Raw genomic sequence first — 18,292 nt, forward strand, 5'->3', positions numbered from 1 at the left:
ATCAGTATCCTTTTCACACCACGGCGTCGTTCTCCCGAGAGATCGGTTTCACCGCTGTGTGTAACAGGCTGGAGCTGCTCTAACGTTCATGTCAGCTTGTCTTTAAAGGATTCAAGTATCGAAAAGGGCTTTGAGACCCCTGCACGTTTACCCTTTGTTACGTCAGGGTCAGGTAGAGAAACGGACAGAATTGTGGGGGGAAAAAAACTATAGCAATGATCTTTTGACCGTAATAATATTTGTTTTGGGTTAGGAATTGGGGGGGAAAAAAACCCCAAAAACTATCTATTCCCATTTCGTTATTTAAACCAAGTGCTTTCGATCTTCGCCGTTGCTGTGCGGCTGCATTTAGCTGTGGTTAAGGGCCGTCACCTGGCAGTAAGCACAAAGGCCCTGACAACAGCCACAGGCATTAACTGTAGAGGAGGCCATAGCTTTAAATCACTCTCCGCGGTGTCAAAAGCCCCTGCCTCCACCCAGCAGCTGCCTGGCGCTGGTCTGGGCAGTCTGCGGAGAGAGAGATAACCGCTTGAGTGGAGATCCCCTCCGTCCGGGGGCTCTGGAAGGTTCCGTGTGGCGGGGGGGCTCTGCTCTGGAAGGTTCCGTGTGGCGGGGGGGCTCTGGAAGGTTCCGCGTAGCTGCGGCTCTGGAAAGTTCCGCGTAGCGGTGGTGGTTCTGGAAGGTTCCGCGTGCGGGGGTTCTGGAAGCTTCCACGTGGTGGGAGTTCTGGAAGGTACCGCATGGTGGGGGTTCTGGAAGGTTCCGCATGGCGGGGGTTCTGGAAGGTTCCGCGTGGCGGGGGGTTCTGGAAGGTTCCGTGTGGCGGGGGGTTCTGGAAGGTTCCGCGTGACGGGGGGTTCTGGAAGGTTCCGCGTGGCGGGGGTTCTGGAAGGTTCCGCATGGCGGGGGTTCTGGAAGGTTCCGCGTGGCGGGGGGTTCTGGAAGGTTCCGCGTGGTGGGAGTTCTGGAAGGTTCCGCGTGGCGGGGGGTTCTGGAAGGTTCCGCATGGCGGGGGTTCTGGAAGGTTCCGCGTGGCGGGGGGTTCTGGAAGGTTCCACGTGGTGGGAGTTCTGGAAGGTTCCGCGTGGCGGGGGGTTCTGGAAGGTTCCGCGTGGCGGCGGCCCGTCCGCTTTACTGGCGGCGACCTCCCTCTCGGGGTTTGGACTGCAGCCGTTCCCGTGTTGGGTTTCATCGTAGTATTTAAAGACGTTGACGGTAATCCCACACGGGGGGGGTGGGGGGGCAGGAGGACAGACTCCAAAAAGCCAAGAATGAGAAATGAAGTTATATTTCTTCTCTTGGTTCCAGTTTCAGTCTTTGTTTGGCTCGGGAGTCTGTCCATCTGAAGGGAGTTCTTAGTGACACATATTGTGGTTTTGTAGCCAGAGTGCCAACAATCCCATAATGCAGGGATCTGTTGTGTTTTTACTCAGTCATCAGTCTGCTTTAGTGCAAAATATGAAAGCGAACAATTTTGAAACTGGTTTAGTCATATTATTAATTTAGCATTATTTGCGTTTTTGTTCCGGTGGTCAGAAAAAAACAAAAACAATTGTAGGGTTAAAAACATTTCGCAGTGTGTGCATGTCGGTGAGTGATTACCAGCCTGGCTCCATCACTTCAGACGTGACGGCAGGTGCTACTTTGCAGTTAGCAGTAGCAGCCGCTACTTTGGGGCTTTCTTGAGCTCATTGTGCTGGAGAAGGTGCCACTTTGAGAGGAACCCTCTTCAACAGATCGCTGACTCCAGCAGCTCCTGTCTGAGGTGCTAGATGTTGCCTAAGTGTTAATTAAACTCAGACTCGTGCTCCTACATGCACCTGCCTACACACACACACACACACACACACAGACAAACAAGTGCACAAGCGTGCACACACGATCACATGAACAAACATGCGCGCACACACACATGCTGCACACACACACACACACACACACACACATGCAGCACACAAACAAATGCACATGTGCACAGATACACACAGGCGCGCGCACACACACACACACGCACACAAACAAATGCACATGTGCACAGATACACACAGGCGCACACACACACACACAGGCACACGCACACACACGCATACACAGTCAGATATACGCACACACCCGCACGCACACACCCCCAAATGCACACAGGCACGCACACACACACACACACACACACACACACATGTGCACATGTGCTCAGATACACACAGGCACGCACACACACACACACACACACACACACATAGGCAGGCAGGTACATGTGCGCCTAGTCCCGCATCCCCACCAGCTGGGGGAGGAGGGAGTCAGCGGTGTGTGTGTGTGTGTGTGTGTGTGTGTGTGTATCGGGTGGGGGGGGGGGGGGAGGGTTTGTGAGCAGCGATCGAGCCTGTTCCGGCACTGCGTTACTGCGGACGGCTGTGCTCTGGCACCGCGTAGCTGCACAGTCTCCCCCTCCCCCCTGCACCAGAGGAGAGCTCAGCCGCAGGAGAGCGCAGAGATCGTCCCGACTCGGCCGGACTCCGCTGCAGCAGGGCCGGGCTCCGCTCCGCGCCGGAACATTCTCCTCCCGTGTGCGACGGGATGCCGATGCGGGTGCCTGCGGTCGGACTGCGTCGCCGCAGCTGAGGAGAGCCATGGTGCCGCTCTCCGCGTTCATGCCGCGCGTGAGTACCGCCGTCTAACCGCTAGCCGGCGGCCGGCGGGAGGGGGGGGGGGGAAGAGGGTCTCCGGGGTTTAGGGGGCGATTGCGATGCGGTGCCCTGCGAGCGTGTGTTCGGATGGGGGCTGGGGGAGGGGTGAGGTGGATGGACGGACGGACGGACGCCGGTTCTCGGGTGTATCTGCTACACCTGTGTTTTTCCGCTATCGCTATCCAGAGATCGACACAGATGTGAATGTCACTGCGTAATTTCCTAATGCGGGACCGGAGAGAGGGAACTGGAGTAAACTTGGCGTGTGTGTGTGCGTGTGTGTGTGTGTGTGTGTGTGTGTGTATATGTATATGTGTGTGTGTGTGTGGTGCCGTGTTCAGGTCCGCGGGCATTGCAGGGTCCTGCGGCGGCCGGTGGGTTGCCGGGCGCTTGTCGCCGGCGTTCCCTGGAGACCTCACTGCGGAAAGGCGAGCACTCGGCCGCCCTCCCAGGCAGGGCTTTTTAGCGTCCGTCAGCAGTCCTCCGCGCGGTGCGCTGTTTTCCGCTCTTCCTGAAGCCATTCGTCATTTTGCCGCTGCCTCTGCCGCTGGCTTCCAGGCTGCCTGTCCCGTTGGCACACAGGAGGTGTAGTTCAGTTTGGCTGCCGTACAGCCGGTCTCTGCAGTAAGGGGTACTCCACTCAGCCTCGATTCACGTTTCTGTACTTTCAAATGTCTTCATCAGAGATGACACCTCGGCGCTGCATTAACGATCTTTCCCAGGAGAGCACGTGGACTCCTAAGTTGAAATATTTTGGGGCACGCTAATGCATCCTAATTAGCAGGTGCACTCCTAAATTATTTCTCTATTTAGCACACGTCAATTTCCAGATGCTCCCAAAATGGTCTTTGCTCTTTATTGAGTGTGTCTGGTGTCAAGATTGCAATCTTGCTTTTCCACATAAATTGGTGTAGCCTGGTAGTGCTAGTGTTATTGGCCTGCCATATTTCCGAGACGTTCAGGTCAATTTTCCACGTATTCACTGGGCCTCAGCAGTGTTAACCATTTTTCCTTTTGAGTTTCTTTTAAGTATGGAAACATACTGGTAAACAGGAAGTGAGCCATTATTTGTTGCATCATTTCCTGTCCAATATGTGTGTTGTTAAGCTGCTCTGTGCAGCCCCTGATGAGCTTGCAGTAAAGGAATAACCATAGAATAACTTGCATCCGTTGTCAATTCAGGCCGCTGACCATAACAACTGAAGCACTGTACTAGCTCGAGAAATGGCTGCTTTGTTAGGGGGGGAAAAAAAGCCTTAAAACGCAGTCTGTTTGCAGATGAACTGTAGTCAGCTCTCTGGGATGTTGTGTTGGACAGCTACACAGCTTTGTTGCAGGGTACACGGCTGGTCATATGCAAATCCCTCTCCCTTTACATAGCCCTGTACTGTGTACAGTATGTGCTGCTTCAGTACCAGAGTAAATAGACCAACTATCATGAGCTCACTGTAGTAGAACCGACTGGCACCAAAGCCAAATACAGTATGCAGATTTGTTATTTCAGTTTTTTTGTCCCTTTCAAGTTTATTTAGGGTGTTTAGGCCTTTAGGCTTTTCTTATTTCTCCTGTTTTCCATGAAGTGTCTGTTACTGCGTCTCTGTGGAAAGTGTGATTTTAAAATGTGTGTTTAACTGAATTGTTTAAATTTGGGCTGTATTATGGCGTGCGCTCGTGGGGTTGGCCTACGTCCTCGTCCCGTTCCCCCAGCGTGTCTCTCCCGGCCCCAGACGCCCTCCCTCACAACTCCGCTGCGTTACGCTGCAATATTTAATCCAGTTATTTTTAGGAGGCCTTGCAGGAGGGGGTGGGGGGGGGGTTATTAATTTACCGAGCGTGCTTGGATAGGACCGTGCCTCCCCCCCCCACCCCCCCTTTCTTTCCCACAAACCCTCCTGGCCTCTGCAGCGTTTAGGATCAGCGGCGAGCCCGGCTCAGCCTCCAAACACTGCAGCCCTCCTGGCTGATTGTGCATCGTTACTGCAGGCTTCCACCGCGAAAAGCGTAATCAGAGATAATAAGCGCTATATTTATAGCTCCTCCTTTACCCCAGCGCGCGCGGGGGGAGGGGGGGGGGGGTGGGGGGATAATGAGCCGCAGTGTCATCGTTTAATAACCCGCGTACCCCCCCCTCCGCCCGCACACACGCCGCAGAGAACGCTCTTAACTACCAATCAGCTGCTGCGCTGAGAGAGCAGCGAAAACCTCCGGCTTGCGAATATTCAACGCTAACGATTGCGACGCAGGTAGCAGCGCTCGGCTGTTTTTCTATTCCCCCCCCTCCCCCTCCCCCCCCCCTCCTCCTGTCGGTAATATCCAGCGTCCTGCGTTAGCGGGATTTTTTTCCGGGATGAGGGAGATCTGCCCGGTCCTGGAACACGCCGTGGCCTGGAACAAAGGGTCCTTTGGTAGAGGACGGAGGCCCCGGCGCTTGCGCCGCGATGCCCACGCTTGACCCGTTCCCTCGCTGGCCAAAATAAACCCCACTTTATAAATAGACCCAGGGGACAAATGGGCTCATTGTTCCCCCCCCCCATTAAAACCCCCGCTTGGGTTCTGAAGCTTCTCTCCCTCGTTGCAGTTACTGTACTGCAGTAATGTTTACCTTCCCTGCTGATTGTTTGTGCTTTTTGGGTCCTGTGCTCTCTGCGCCGATCTGTGATTCAGTCTTTTTCAGTTAAAAATGAGCGACCAGATGAGGTGACTTCACTGTAGAGGCTGCTTTAATTGATCAATTAATTAATTTAGATAGATAGATAGATTTATATATATATATAGCGCTTTTCTCATACCCCAAGTACTTTACTGTGATGAAGGGGAAGCTCACCTTAACCGCCACCAATGTACAGCACCCACCTTTGCGAAGAGTGTCATGGGATCTTTAATGTCCACAGTTAGCCAAGGCCTTGGTTTACTCATCCGAAAGACAGTCTCCTATAGCACAGTGTCCCCATCACTGCACTGGGGCATTGGGATTTATTTGACCAGAGGGAAGATCGTCCCCTACTGGCCCACCAACACCACTTCCAGGAGTATCTTCCTTTTCCCAGGAGATCTCCCTTTTCCCAGGAGATCTCCCATCTGAGTGCTTACCAAGTCCACCCCTGCTTAACTTCAGCCATTCAGCAGGAGCAGGGTGTATGGTGGTATGGCTGCTGGCAATTAAGAGCTTAGTACCCAGGAAAGCCAGTGACTCTGTCAGCAAAGCTGCCTGCCTGCTGCTACAGGGTTCGTGACGTGCTGACGTTATCATTATGCTGATTGTGGATGTACAGTGCAGTCCTGAAGTGGACAGTTGCACATGTTGTGTTGTTTTTGTTCTGTGCTCCAGCAAACAAACGGTTGAAATAAGACAGTCACTATGTGGTTAAAGTGTAGACTTTCAGGTATAATTTTGAGTGACACATGTACAAATTAAAGTCCTTTTTGTGCATAGTCGCCCCATTTTTACAGGACCAAAGGTAATTGGGCAAATGAACACAAACTGATCTGTCGAACAGGTATTTGGAGGTTTTTCTTCATTATGGTGCAAATTTTTCAGTCCATCTGTAGATTTCTTCCTTGGCCTACCAGCCACTTTGCCATTACTAAGCTCACCAGTATTACTTTTCTCCTTCATCATGTTCCAAGCATTGATTGTTTTTCAGCTTAAGATTTATCCCATGTCTCTGATTGTTTTTCTCATTATTCAGCCTCATAATGGCTGCCTTGACTGTCCTTGGCTCAACTCTGGTTCTCGTGTTGACGAATACCAGTAGCAGACTCTAAAGGTGATCAAAAGCCTGGAATCAAGTCTAGATACTGAAAGCCATCAATCACTTCCTGGCCTAAGGAAGTGATTGAATACACCTGCCTAATTCGAGACAGCTGAGAAGCCAACTGTCCAGTTACTTTTTGCCCAATAAAATGGGTGGACTATGTGTAAAAAGGGATGTAATTCCTACACGGATCCCCGATGTGGTTGTAAATACCCTCAGATTAAAGGTGACGATCTGCACCTCATATTCATGGTTTAATTTCAAATTGAATGAGCTGGAGTAAAGAGCCAAAAACAGAAACAGAAATTGTACCTCCTGTCCCGATATTTATGGACCTCACTGTATTTCTTTGGTTCCTCAAAGTGTTCATTCCTCGTTGCCACATGGGTCATTTTAAGCGACCATGATTGTGGTGATCAGTTGAAAAGACATATATAAATACATATTAAATGCTTGTGACAGTCTCGGACTATTAAAACCAGATCTGTCAGACCAGAGCCTCTGGTCTGAAGCCCTTACATGTATTGATAAGCGCCGATATCTTACTCGTATGTTATCTGTTCTCTTAACAGCAGATTTTGCTGTATTTCCATTCTCGTGAGAGCTGTGAGTCTTTGCAGATCCGTAGGGGGGGTCGTTGTTGTCGTGGGTTTTGATGTGTCAGCCCTCTGTCGCTGCTGAAGTGTCTCACAGCGGGGAGAGTCTCCGGGCCCGGGGACTGGCGGGTGCACCCGCGCCGCGGGCCTCGGTGTAAATCGGCGAGTCGCACTCGCACCCCTCCCGCTAAACGGCGTGTGTTGAACAGCCGTCGGCGCGGGGCTTGGGACCCGGCCGGGGACGATGAACGCGGCGGGCGGGCGTGCGGGCGGGCGTGCGGGCGGGCGTGCGGGCGGGAGGTGTCGGTCGCGCGGCTCCAGGGCTGCGGCTCCATGGCGGCCTCATCTGCTCTTTCCGCCGCCGGAGAGGAGGGCTGGGGGGGTCTGAGATGGGGGACGGCTTGCCGGGGCACCTCCGGTGACCGGTGCTCTCTGCCTCGTCTACTCGAGCAGAACGGGTTGCTCTGGATAACCACTCCTCTGAGCCCTGCCTGTAACTGCAGCGGAGGGAGGGAGGGAGGGAGGGAGGTAGGTTGCAGAAGGACTGGAGTAAAGGGGGGGATGGAAGGATGGGGCGGGTAGCCTGTTCTCTGACGGTTACAGCGAACGAGCGTATGAGCGATTATTTATCACCTGACACGAGCAGCGAGTCGTATTGTGTGTAGTATGTAGTATGTAGTGTAGTATGTATGTGTAGTATGTGGCTTATGTTTGATATAGGCTCCTGTCTGCACTGACTTTCGGGGAAAGGGTCAGAAATGAGATGAGGATTAGGGAAGATCGGAATATATTTTCTTGAAAAATGAAGGGGACTTTCTCGAAGGACAGGGGAATCCCCTCTGAAAGACCAGCCTGTCGATCATCCATCTTGTGGCCTTTTTAGCCAGTCTTTCTCCAACAGAAACATTGCACCTGAGCTTTCGTTTTCTGTATTTTTTTTCTGTATGGTCCTTTGTCACTATGCCCCCGTTACGCTTCCCTATTAAATATCATCTTAAAATTGTGTATTTGTTACTTTTCACACGTTCATAGTTGTCTACATGTCAGCATATCATTTTTTTTATATCATGGTATGTTGTTTGATATCTGTGATATCTCTTTATCATTTTATATTCCTCAGGAATGGTTTTTCAAAATTTTGCCTTGTGTCATTGAAATATATGAAATTGAATTTAAACACGCTGCCTTACAACCGAGATAAGGAGACAACCTACAGTGAACCCTGTCGTCTTCCATTATTTTCCAATGTAGTCTTCTTATGGCTTCTTAGGCCTTTTGCCTGCCGCTAGATCATAGCAGTCTGCCTGACTGGCTTGTGGAGGGTGTCTCGCTCTCCCACATTCATGCCTTTTGTATGACATCAGCCTCATGGTGCCAGAAGAGCAGGGCATTATGGGCCAGTGGCATTTTTTGGTATTTGGCCATGAGGTCTTTGACCATGTCTCCTTGGCTGCAAACCAAAGGCCTCTTTCACCATTCCACAGTGCCAACAGTCAACGGCTGACCGCTTTGACATTATACCAACATGAAAGGACATCTTTGTGGGGACATTCCTGTTTCACCAGCTTTGTGGGGACATCCTTGTTTCACCTGCCTTATGGGGACATTCGTTAAATAGGTCAGACCTCAGAGAGGCGAATGCAGGCTCTGATGGTTGGAGACAAGGCGCTAGGCACTGGTGAGAGGTGGAGTAGAACTCCGGCTGGTGTCCAACCTTATCAACTGCCCTGAGCTGCTTCTGCGTTGGAAGTTAGGTCTTAATTTTCGGTTGCTTGGTTATACTGTTCAAGTACACCGCAGAGGAGAAAGCTCTCAAGTCTGTAATAATTAATTAATGGATTATCTGACTGGAATGTATTTCTCCCCCATGTTACGAATTCTAAATTAAAAATGAAATAAGCGGATTATTGAAATGATATTGACTGACTTTGGTGGTCAACATTCTATATGTAGTTCTGTGTTGTTGACGCTTGTGAAGATCCCTTCTCTCTCACCCACTGTACCCATTACTCGGTCTCCCCTGTGGTCAGTCTGCAGAATAACTACCGCCTGAGCGAGAGTCTCCGTGCCGTATCCCTGACGCCGTAGCTTACGGCTGACACACTCGCGCTGGCTTATTGCGGCTCGCCGACCGCTAACCGTCAACCTGCGTCACCGTGGGCGCCGCGCTGTCCAAGCCCTGCCTCCTCTCCGCACCAAACATCTGCTCTCGCCCTCTCTCTGAGGGACTGCCAGTTCCTGTAAGAGTCCCCCCTCCCTTTACCAGCCTGGGGGCGGACCAGCTGCATTCACCACGACCTGGCGGGACGTCTCGGCTTTGATTTACCGGGAAGCGGCGGGGCGCGGCGGTGTCTGGAGCCGGAATGGACGTGATTCGCTGCGACGGCAGCTCAGGTAGAGGCCGTCTTCGTCCCTGACCGGTCTGCAGCTGGGCTCCGCGGCCAGGGGCTATTAATAGCGCACGGTTCTGGTTTTCTGCTCGCACAGTAAACCAGAAGTAATGTGGCTCTGCCCTCGCCAGCTCCCGCTCGCGCCCTCCAGACCGCCGCCCGCCCCTGAGTCCGCCGCCCGTTAAACGTCCCACATTGTGGAAAATGACGTTTCCCTTGCTACGCGGAATATACACGTACACTTTGTTGTACGTCGCTCTGGATAAGAGCGTCTGCCAAATGCCAATAATGTAATGTAATGTAATATAAAGGGGGTTGAAGGTGCTATAAAAACCCTGTGGAGGTGCCGAAACGTACAGTTCCCCAAATGTTCTAACAGTCCTTCCCCTTGTCAGCGGAACAAATCCAAGTGCTCCACACAGATGGTGTTCAGTTGGTTGGAGCTAACCAGCCAATCAGGACAGAGATTGACTGATATCAATGAGCCTTAAAGACACAGTAAATAGAACAGCGTGTGATTGGTAGAGCTCATGAGAGGCACTGATGAATGAATATGTAAAACTGGATAGAGCTTGTTTTTAGTACTTAAAACCACACAAACATCTTGTTATGGATATTGGGACCGAAAATAAAACAAAATATGGAACCTTTAAATGTGCATTGCCAAAATCGTGCATTAAATCTTGAAACCTGCTGGCTACTGGAATATGGAATTCGGGTTATAATGTGGGACTTTCTGTCACTGCCTTTTAATAGACCAATGCTGTTCTTCTCCTGTCTGAAGATCTACCTCATAAAATGTGAGTGATCTCTGGTGTCTGGAAGGCCCAGCAGGAGCAGTCTCTGAGCTATGTGAAAGGGCTCGTTGGATGCAGTGCTATTGCTGAACAGTTGCAGGTTTTCAGTCTGTGTAAAAAAAAAGAAAGAAAAAAAAAAAGGTGGTTTGGGTTTGGTGTTACCACTAAAGATTGTGACCTGATGCCGATGTTTCGTTTTGGAACTTTATGGGACTCCTGGAATTCGGCAGTTCTGTGTCTGTGATTGTGTCAGCGCTGTGTCTGGTGGTGGTGTGAGCTGTGTGTCTATAATAGCCACACAGCTGTTGGGCCCTTGAGCAAGGCCCTTAACCCTGCATTGCTCTAGGGTAGGATTCTCTCCTGCTTAGTCTAAATCAACTAAGTCGCTTTGGACAAAAGCATCAGCCAAAAATGACTTGTAATGATAGTGTGAGCTGTGTGTCTGTGATGGTGTGAGTGTCTCTGGTGGTGTGTGTGATTGTGTGTGTTCTGTGTGTCTCTGGTGGTGTGAGTGCTGTGTGTCTGTGATGGTGTATGTGCTGTTTGTCTTTGGTGGTGTGAGTGCTGTGTGTCTGTGGTGGTGTGTGTGCTGTGTGTCTGTGATGGTGAGTTCTGTGTGTCTGTGATGGTGTGTGCTGTGTGTCTGATGGTGAGTGCTGTGTTTCTGTGATTGTGTGAGTGCTGTGTGTCTGTGATTGTGTGAGTGCTGTGTGTCTGTGGTGGTGTGAGTGCTGTGTGTCTGTGGTGGTGTGTGTGCTGTGTGTCTGTGATGGTGAGTTCTGTGTGTCTGATGGTGTGTGCTGTGTGTCTGATGGTGAGTGCTGTGTTTCTGTGATTGTGTGAGTGCTGTGTGTCTGTGATTGTGTGAGTGCTGTGTGTCTGTGGTGGTGTGAGTGCTGTTTGTCTGTGATGGTATGTGCTGTGTGTCTGTGGTGGTGTGAGTGCTGTGTGTCTGTGGTGGTGTGTGTGCTGTGTGTCTGTGGTGGTGTGTGTGCTGTGTGTCTGTGATGGTGAGTTCTGTGTGTCTGTGATGGTGTGTGCTGTGTGTCTGTGATTGTGTGAGTGCTGTATGTCTGTGATTGTGTGAGTGCTGTGTGTCTGTGATGGTATGTGCTGTGTGTCTGTGATGGTGTGTGTGCTGTGTGTCTGTGATGGTGTGTGTGCTGTGTGTCTGTGATGGTGTGAGTGCTGTGTGTCTGTGATGGTGTCTGTGATGGTGTGAGTGCTGTGTTTCTGCTGTTCCTCTCACTGCTGAAGTGTCAGGCCTCCCCTGCTGCATGCTGCCTGCTGGTGCAGTTACACATGAAATCCCGTTGCTCTCAGGAATAGAGGAAGCTACACATGTGTGGGCTGTGGAGGCAACGGAGGTCGACCAGGTTTAGTTTTCACAGGATGAGGAAGGAACTCATGGAGTATGGTGAACACAGAGCCCCTCCTGATTGCGAGCCGCATGCGTCTGGACGCTTTGCATTAATTTAGCATATAAATAATATTTGTCCTCTTGTGTTTCCAGCCTGCGCCGGTGATGGAGGAGACGGTAATATGGGAACAGCACACAGTGACTCTTCACAGGGTGAGTGTTTATGCCCCCTCTCTCCCTCCATTCCTCCCTCCCCCCCTCCATCTCTGCCCTCAACACTCCCTCCCTCCCTCCCTCCATCTCTGCCCTCAACACTCCCTCTATCCCTCCCTCTCTCTCTCCCTCCCTCCCTCCATCTCTGCCCTCGACACTCCTTATATCCCTCCATTCCTCCTCTCTCTCCCTGCATCTCTGCCCTCCACCTCTCCTTCTTTCCCTCCATTCCTCCTCTCTCTCTCCCTCCATCTCTGCCCTTCCCCTCTCCCTTCATGCATCCTCTCTGAGCGCTTGTGAATGTGGCTGCAGGATGTTGTTTGTGGAAAGAAAGTCAGGTGTCAGGAAGCAACGCAGCAGACGGGAGAGGGGACGAGGACGAGCACGAGCCGGCAGACATTTTACTCGCTTTACTCCGGCCATCTTCCCCGTGATAAATGGCGCTCTAGGCCTGCGTAGGGCCCAGCCCAGGCTGTGACGCTCGCACATCCCTGGCTAAACCTGCATAAGTCTTGTGAGAAAGCAACCGTACAAAAGGGTCCCATAAAGGTTTATTTTGCCCGATGCTCTTGGTATGGTATTTTGTACTTAAGTCTGGAAAATGTACCCTAAAATCTGTAAATGTACTTTGATGCGAGATGGTTGCTTTTGAATATTTTCATAGCCATGCGATGATTATATTCTCTGACTGTGCTCTATGGCATGTATTCATTTGAAGATGCATTGTGGAGATCACCACCTCCTGGTCATTTGCTACTACTACTGCTACTACTACTACTACTACTACTACTACTACTGCTGCTACTACTACTGCTATTACTACTACTACTGCTCCTGCTGCTACTACTACTACTATTACTGCTACTACTACTACTACTACTACTGCTGCTACTACTACTGCTATTACTACTACTACTACTACTGCTGCTGCTGCTACTACTACTACTACTACTACTACTACTGCTACTACTGCTACTGCTGCTACTACTACTGCTACTACTACTACTGCTGCTACTACTACTGCTACTACTACTACTGCTGCCACTACTACTACTATTACTGCTACTACTGCTGCTGCTGCTGCTGCTACTACTACTACTACTACTACTACTACTACTACTACTACTGCTACTGCTGCTGCTGCTACTACTACTACTACTACTACTACTGCTACTGCTACTACTACTGCTGCTACTACTACTACTGCTGCTACTACTACTACTACTACTGCTACTGCTACTACTGCTACTACTACTACTGCTGCTACTACTACTACTGCTGCTGCTGCTGCTGCTGCTACTGTTACTACTACTACTACTACTACTTCTACACTACTACAAGTACTAGTAGAACTCGTAGTACTAGTTGCAAATTCAAAACAAAAATGTAATATACACAGAAATACACATAATATTAAAAATCCACCTGATGTAGATGATGTGGACTCACTTTGAGCTCACTTCAAACAGACCTCCATACACATTCAAAATTCAAAACCAAATATACAAAATACACAAAATATTTGTAAAAGTTCCACCTACAATAACCATTTCATTGGTCATCCACTCTCTCCCTTTATGCGTTTTGAGAAGCGGAGATTTCAAAAGAAAGGATACAGGAATTTTTTTTAAATAGGTGTCAGTTAAAAATATTTTGGCTCCACGGTGGCCGCTTTAAACCTCTCTGAAACACGCCGCCCCCCCCCCCCCCCCCCCCCCCGGCCTCCAAAGCGCTTTGTGCTAACCGAGGATGCTCGGCATTGCGAGCGCCGTTGTGGGAATATCTGGGTGAGGAAGCTGGGAAGTGACCCATTTCCAACAATTGTTTGCCTTCGGTGACCCGGAATGCTCCCTGTTCCTTCGGCCAATTAGGGAAATGCCCATATTCCGACCAGATGTGTGAGGTAATCTGAGATTACAGTGTTCTCGCGGTGCGGGCCTGTGTTCTCCTTTCCGCTTTCGTCCTGCGAGTTCTGGTATCCTCACTCAACCCGGGACTGAAGATATTCCGCGCCTCGCCTCGTCACGTGGCGTACGGGTTAAGAATAAAAGTGTTTTTGCCGCCGTGACAAAAGCACCAAGAAGCTTGCTGATTTCATATGTGAATACTCAAGGAAATGTACACGGCGAGATTGCCCTGCAAAAAGTCCGTCATCTCGGCGCTGAAGTTGCAGCTAATTTGGATCCTGTGCTTGACATCATGGGACCGTCTAGACCAGTTTGCTCAGCGGTAATCTAATTAGCTGCAGCTTTATTAAGGTTTTGATTAAATCTCTTCTTTGGTTGGATTTTTCCGGCCTTTGTGTGTGTTGCTCGTCAGATCATTCTGTCAGTTTGTGGGCGCAACTCTTTTAAATGGAGTGAGTAAAAACTAGAAGGTTCTTCTTGCTAGGTAATAAATCACATGGGTTTCTACTGAGAGGTTATAATCGACTTGTTATGCTGACGCGTGTTTTTTTTTAACAAACCGCACAGCTGCAGACCCAGTAGTAAAAGCATAATTGTCTCATTGGCGTACACGAGTTAAAAATTTTAAGACCTGCGTTATACCAATGAAGATGGAAGCCACCCATTTGGCCTCAGAGGCTGCGGTACGTGTTGTAAATGTTGCTGACTGGAGTGTGGTTTGCGAGGTAGGTGTTGTAAATGTTGCTGACTGGAGTGTGGTTTGCATATGCATCCGTACAGATAGTCAGGCTTACCGTGGCTGCCTTTTCTTCCTGGCCACCCACGCTTGGCTGGTTGAGGATGCATTTTATAGTGGTCTCTTTCAGAACGGAAGCTTCCGTAAGTTTCCGCTTTTGACTGCTTGCTCTGTAGAGATATAGTAATAATAATAAAAATATCTATTTGTCACAACAGCTGTGCGCATCTTATTGTGGCTGCACTAGGGCTTGAACCGCCAACCTTCTGCCTCCCAGTCATGTGCCTTGTCAGGCTACAGGCTAGCCCCCTGTATTACTGCGTTAAGATCGCTGCTAGGAGTGGAGTGCCAAAATCCGTCTTGCGGGAATGTGGGGATAATGGCCACAGGTGAATCGCACAGGTTACTGCCGTGACTGCATCAGGGGATTTGTGAACTCCAAACGAATGCTGTGGAAGATATGCCCGCATCTATTGCTTCCCATAGCTTCAGGAGATGGCTTTTTGTCAGTTGGCCGTGTAATTACTTGGGGACGGTAGACAAGGTTTAATTGGCCCCAGAGATCATTAAGAGATGGCGTGTCAAACACAGATCTAATGTTACTGAACTGAAAGGTAATGACCCGATTGCAAAATGGTGTCCGGGGAAAAGGCAGCAATTGAAGATAATCTCACGCACAATGAGGAATGCATCACAGCGAGAACACTTCACCCACGGCCTTGTAAAAAGCATTTGGATGAAGTCGGACATATTCCACAATTAAACATTTTGATGATTTTTCACCAAAAAGTCACTAAGAGAGAAGCATTTGGAAAATTTTTTTGACAAACTAGATCTTAGATGTTCTCATTTTTTGAATAGAGCCAAGCTGAATAGAGCGGATTCTGAATTTGCCCGTCACACTTGCTTTCTCTGCTTCTATGATTCCCATGAGTCTTTTCTTGCTTCAGTTGTCTTGTGTGACAGTCTCCCTCGGCATGTTACCCCTGAATCCTCTGGATCCTCTGTGGCCCAGCGAGCCGTCGGCTGCTCTCCTCTCCTCGGCTGGCGAGCCCGGCCGCTCCGGCTTTCTGCGAGCGCGTGCGGTTCACGCTATTTCGGTCCTCCTCCATTATTCCTTCAGATGAGCGATATCAAAGGAATGCTGGTCCCCTGCGAGTTCAAAGGCTCTGTCACGAGCCGAGCGGGATTTAAACCTCGTCCCGGGGAAACGGCCGCCCGCGAGTTTCTGCCGCTGCTTGTGTCCGTGTCGTCCGCGTCGTCCGTAAATCGGCAAACCCGCGCGGGACCTGGAACGCTGTTCTCTCGCTCCCTCGTCATGCATGCTGTCTGAACCCAGCATATTTCCCCTTCATTAAAATGTCCACTGCAAAAAACTAAAATATCTAAATTTTCGTCTTATATCCAGACTTAAAGTCATATTCTTTTACATTTATTTCCTAAGAAAATAGGAAAATTTTGCCAATGAGGTAAGTAAGACGGTTGGACTCATTTAAAGGTTTGCCAATGGAATATGAACATTTCACGAGTCAAGCAAATCTGCTTGGTTTTCTACTTGAGAAAAAGAAAAGGATCTTGAGTCTTATTACAGGCTGAAATGCTTGTAATAATGTAATAATGCTTATGTAAGATGGTCTCTTAAGATGGCTGCGGTCTCACTGCTCTGTGTGTGTTTTGCAGGCTCCTGGGTTCGGGTTCGGGATAGCCATTTCGGGAGGTCGGGATAACCCTCATTTTCAGAGCGGGGAGACCTCCATCGTCATATCGGACGTCCTGAAGGGAGGTCCGGCAGAGGGGCTACTGCAGTAAGTGCTGCGTCTATTCCCCACGTTCGTCACCAGACCGGTCCGTGTGTACCTCTTCATGAGTGTTAGCAATGAAATTACTCTGTTTGGGCCGATACAAGTTTGGTGCTCTTCAGCTACGCAGTGTCGAAATCAGTATAGCTCGTCCTTCACAATGCGAGTGTGTGTGTATAGTGTCTCTGTGGTGTGGGTTTGTATTTGTGGAAAGGTGTGTGTGTAGTGTATCTGTGGTGTGTGTGTGTGTGTGTGTGTGTGTGTGTGTGTTTGTATTTGTGGAAATATGTGTGTGCTGAACTCTCACACTGACACAGCTTGAGGGGTAAAGATTAAAGCAGCAGGTAGAGCTGTCAGAACAAGGTCCTCACGAGGATGCATATCTGTGTGTGTGTGTGTGTGTGTGTGTGTGTGTGTGTGTGTGTTTGTATTTGTATTTGTGGAAAGGTGTGTGTGCGCGTGTTGCAGTTTACACTCCCCCCCTCACTCTACCCCTCGAGCTGTGTCAGTGTGAAAGATTACCGCAGCGGGTAGAGCAGTCGGAACAAGGTCCTCACGAGGATGGTGAAGGTTCACGCGTCGGTCCCCGGGCCTCACGCCAGCGGGTATCCTCCGTGAGCCTCTGCAGGAGCACCAGCTGGTCCCCCACTCACGGTCAGACACTAATCCCCCTCTCCCCCTCTCCCCGCTCCAGGGAGAACGACCGGGTCGTCATGGTCAACGCAGTCTCCATGGACAACGTGGAGCATGCGTATGCTGTGCAGCAGCTTCGGAAAAGTGGGAAGAACGCGAAAATAGTGAGTCACCAGCACATACACACACCCGCGTACACACACACACACACACACACACACACACACACACACACACATACACACACATGCCCGCGTACACACGCATACACACATACACACACATGCCCGCGTACACACGCATACACACACACACGCCCGCATACACACACACACACACACACACACACGCACACACACACGCACACACACGCGCGCACACACGCGCGCACACACACGCGCACACACACGCGCACACACACGCACACACACACGCACACACACACACACACACTCCCGCATACACCCACGCACACACACTCCCGCATACACCCGCATGCACCCACACACACACATACACACGCACGCACGCACACACACACACACACACACACACACACACATACATACATACACATACACACATGCACGCGCACAGACACAGACACAAACACACACGCAAACACACACACACGCCTTGCCTTCTTACATATACATTATTATACAAAGATTCCGTCTTCCATAGCTGGTTGAACTGCTCCCTCTGCAATCGCCCTTTAAAACGTGCATCTTTCACGCGGGACCCTGTACTGCCGCTGTGTGCAAAACCAGCCCGGGGACGGACGCGCGTGCAGGGTTTGTCACGAGGAGCGGGGTCGTGTAGGCTGCTGTCGGGGGTGGGTGGAGGTGAGGCCGTTGCCATGGCAGCGCTCGGAACCGCGTACTCCGCGCTCATACGGAGCTCTGCGTGGAACCCTGCGGTGCTTTGCCGAACCCCCTCTTTAACCGCGTTCCTCTGTCATGTCACGGATAACGGGAGCGATTCGCTTTGGGGGACGGCGTTGTGGCATCGCCATCCCGTCACGGCATTCGCATGTGTACACTGAGAGGCCATCGCCCTCGGGGCAAGTGAAGGCGCCGAGATTCAACCACGCTCCACAGCGAGTGCAGGCGTCCTTGGGGAAAGGAAGTTACTGGCAGCGATGGGGAAAATTGTAGGTTTGGTCCTGGAGAGCCACAGGACTTGTGGATCCAGTTCAGAGCCAGGTAAACCGGTGCTTTGTCTGTGTAATAAACTGCTTTAACCCCGTTGAGTATCTGCTGAGAACCGCAGATCCTGTGGCTCGCCTGGGCCAGTGTGGCTTTCTCCCGATCAAGATGTTTTAGGCAGTGCACCTTCCCTCCCAGAAGAAGGTACTGCCTACATGGGAAGGTTCACATTAAATGAGTGCTTTGAAGTACTAATTCAAGGAACATTATGCAT

At 50.4% G+C, this 18,292-nt stretch overlaps 1 protein-coding gene across 7 annotated transcripts in view; it reads left to right on the forward strand.

Annotated features, from left to right (window-relative positions):
• Window positions 1-18,292, forward strand: part of tjp1a (tight junction protein 1a) — a 114,618-nt gene that overhangs the window by 54,418 nt on the left and 41,908 nt on the right. For 4 of the 7 annotated variants that reach the window (XM_061244416.1, XM_061244417.1, XM_061244418.1 and 1 more), the window contains exons 1-4: window positions 2,472-2,657; window positions 11,736-11,795; window positions 16,119-16,243; window positions 16,932-17,034. In XM_061244416.1, the coding sequence (XP_061100400.1) occupies window positions 2,628-2,657; window positions 11,736-11,795; window positions 16,119-16,243; window positions 16,932-17,034 (318 nt within the window). In that variant the 5' untranslated portion in view covers window positions 2,472-2,627. Of the gene's footprint in view, window positions 1-2,471; window positions 2,658-11,735; window positions 11,796-16,118; window positions 16,244-16,931; window positions 17,035-18,292 lie in introns of those variants that run through there. The other 3 variants (XM_061244419.1, XM_061244422.1, XM_061244421.1) reach the window with 2 other exon arrangements.

The sequence above is a fragment of the Conger conger genome, chromosome 6 (assembly GCF_963514075.1).
Source record: "Conger conger chromosome 6, fConCon1.1, whole genome shotgun sequence".
NCBI classification, from domain to species: Eukaryota; Metazoa; Chordata; class Actinopteri; order Anguilliformes; family Congridae; genus Conger; species Conger conger.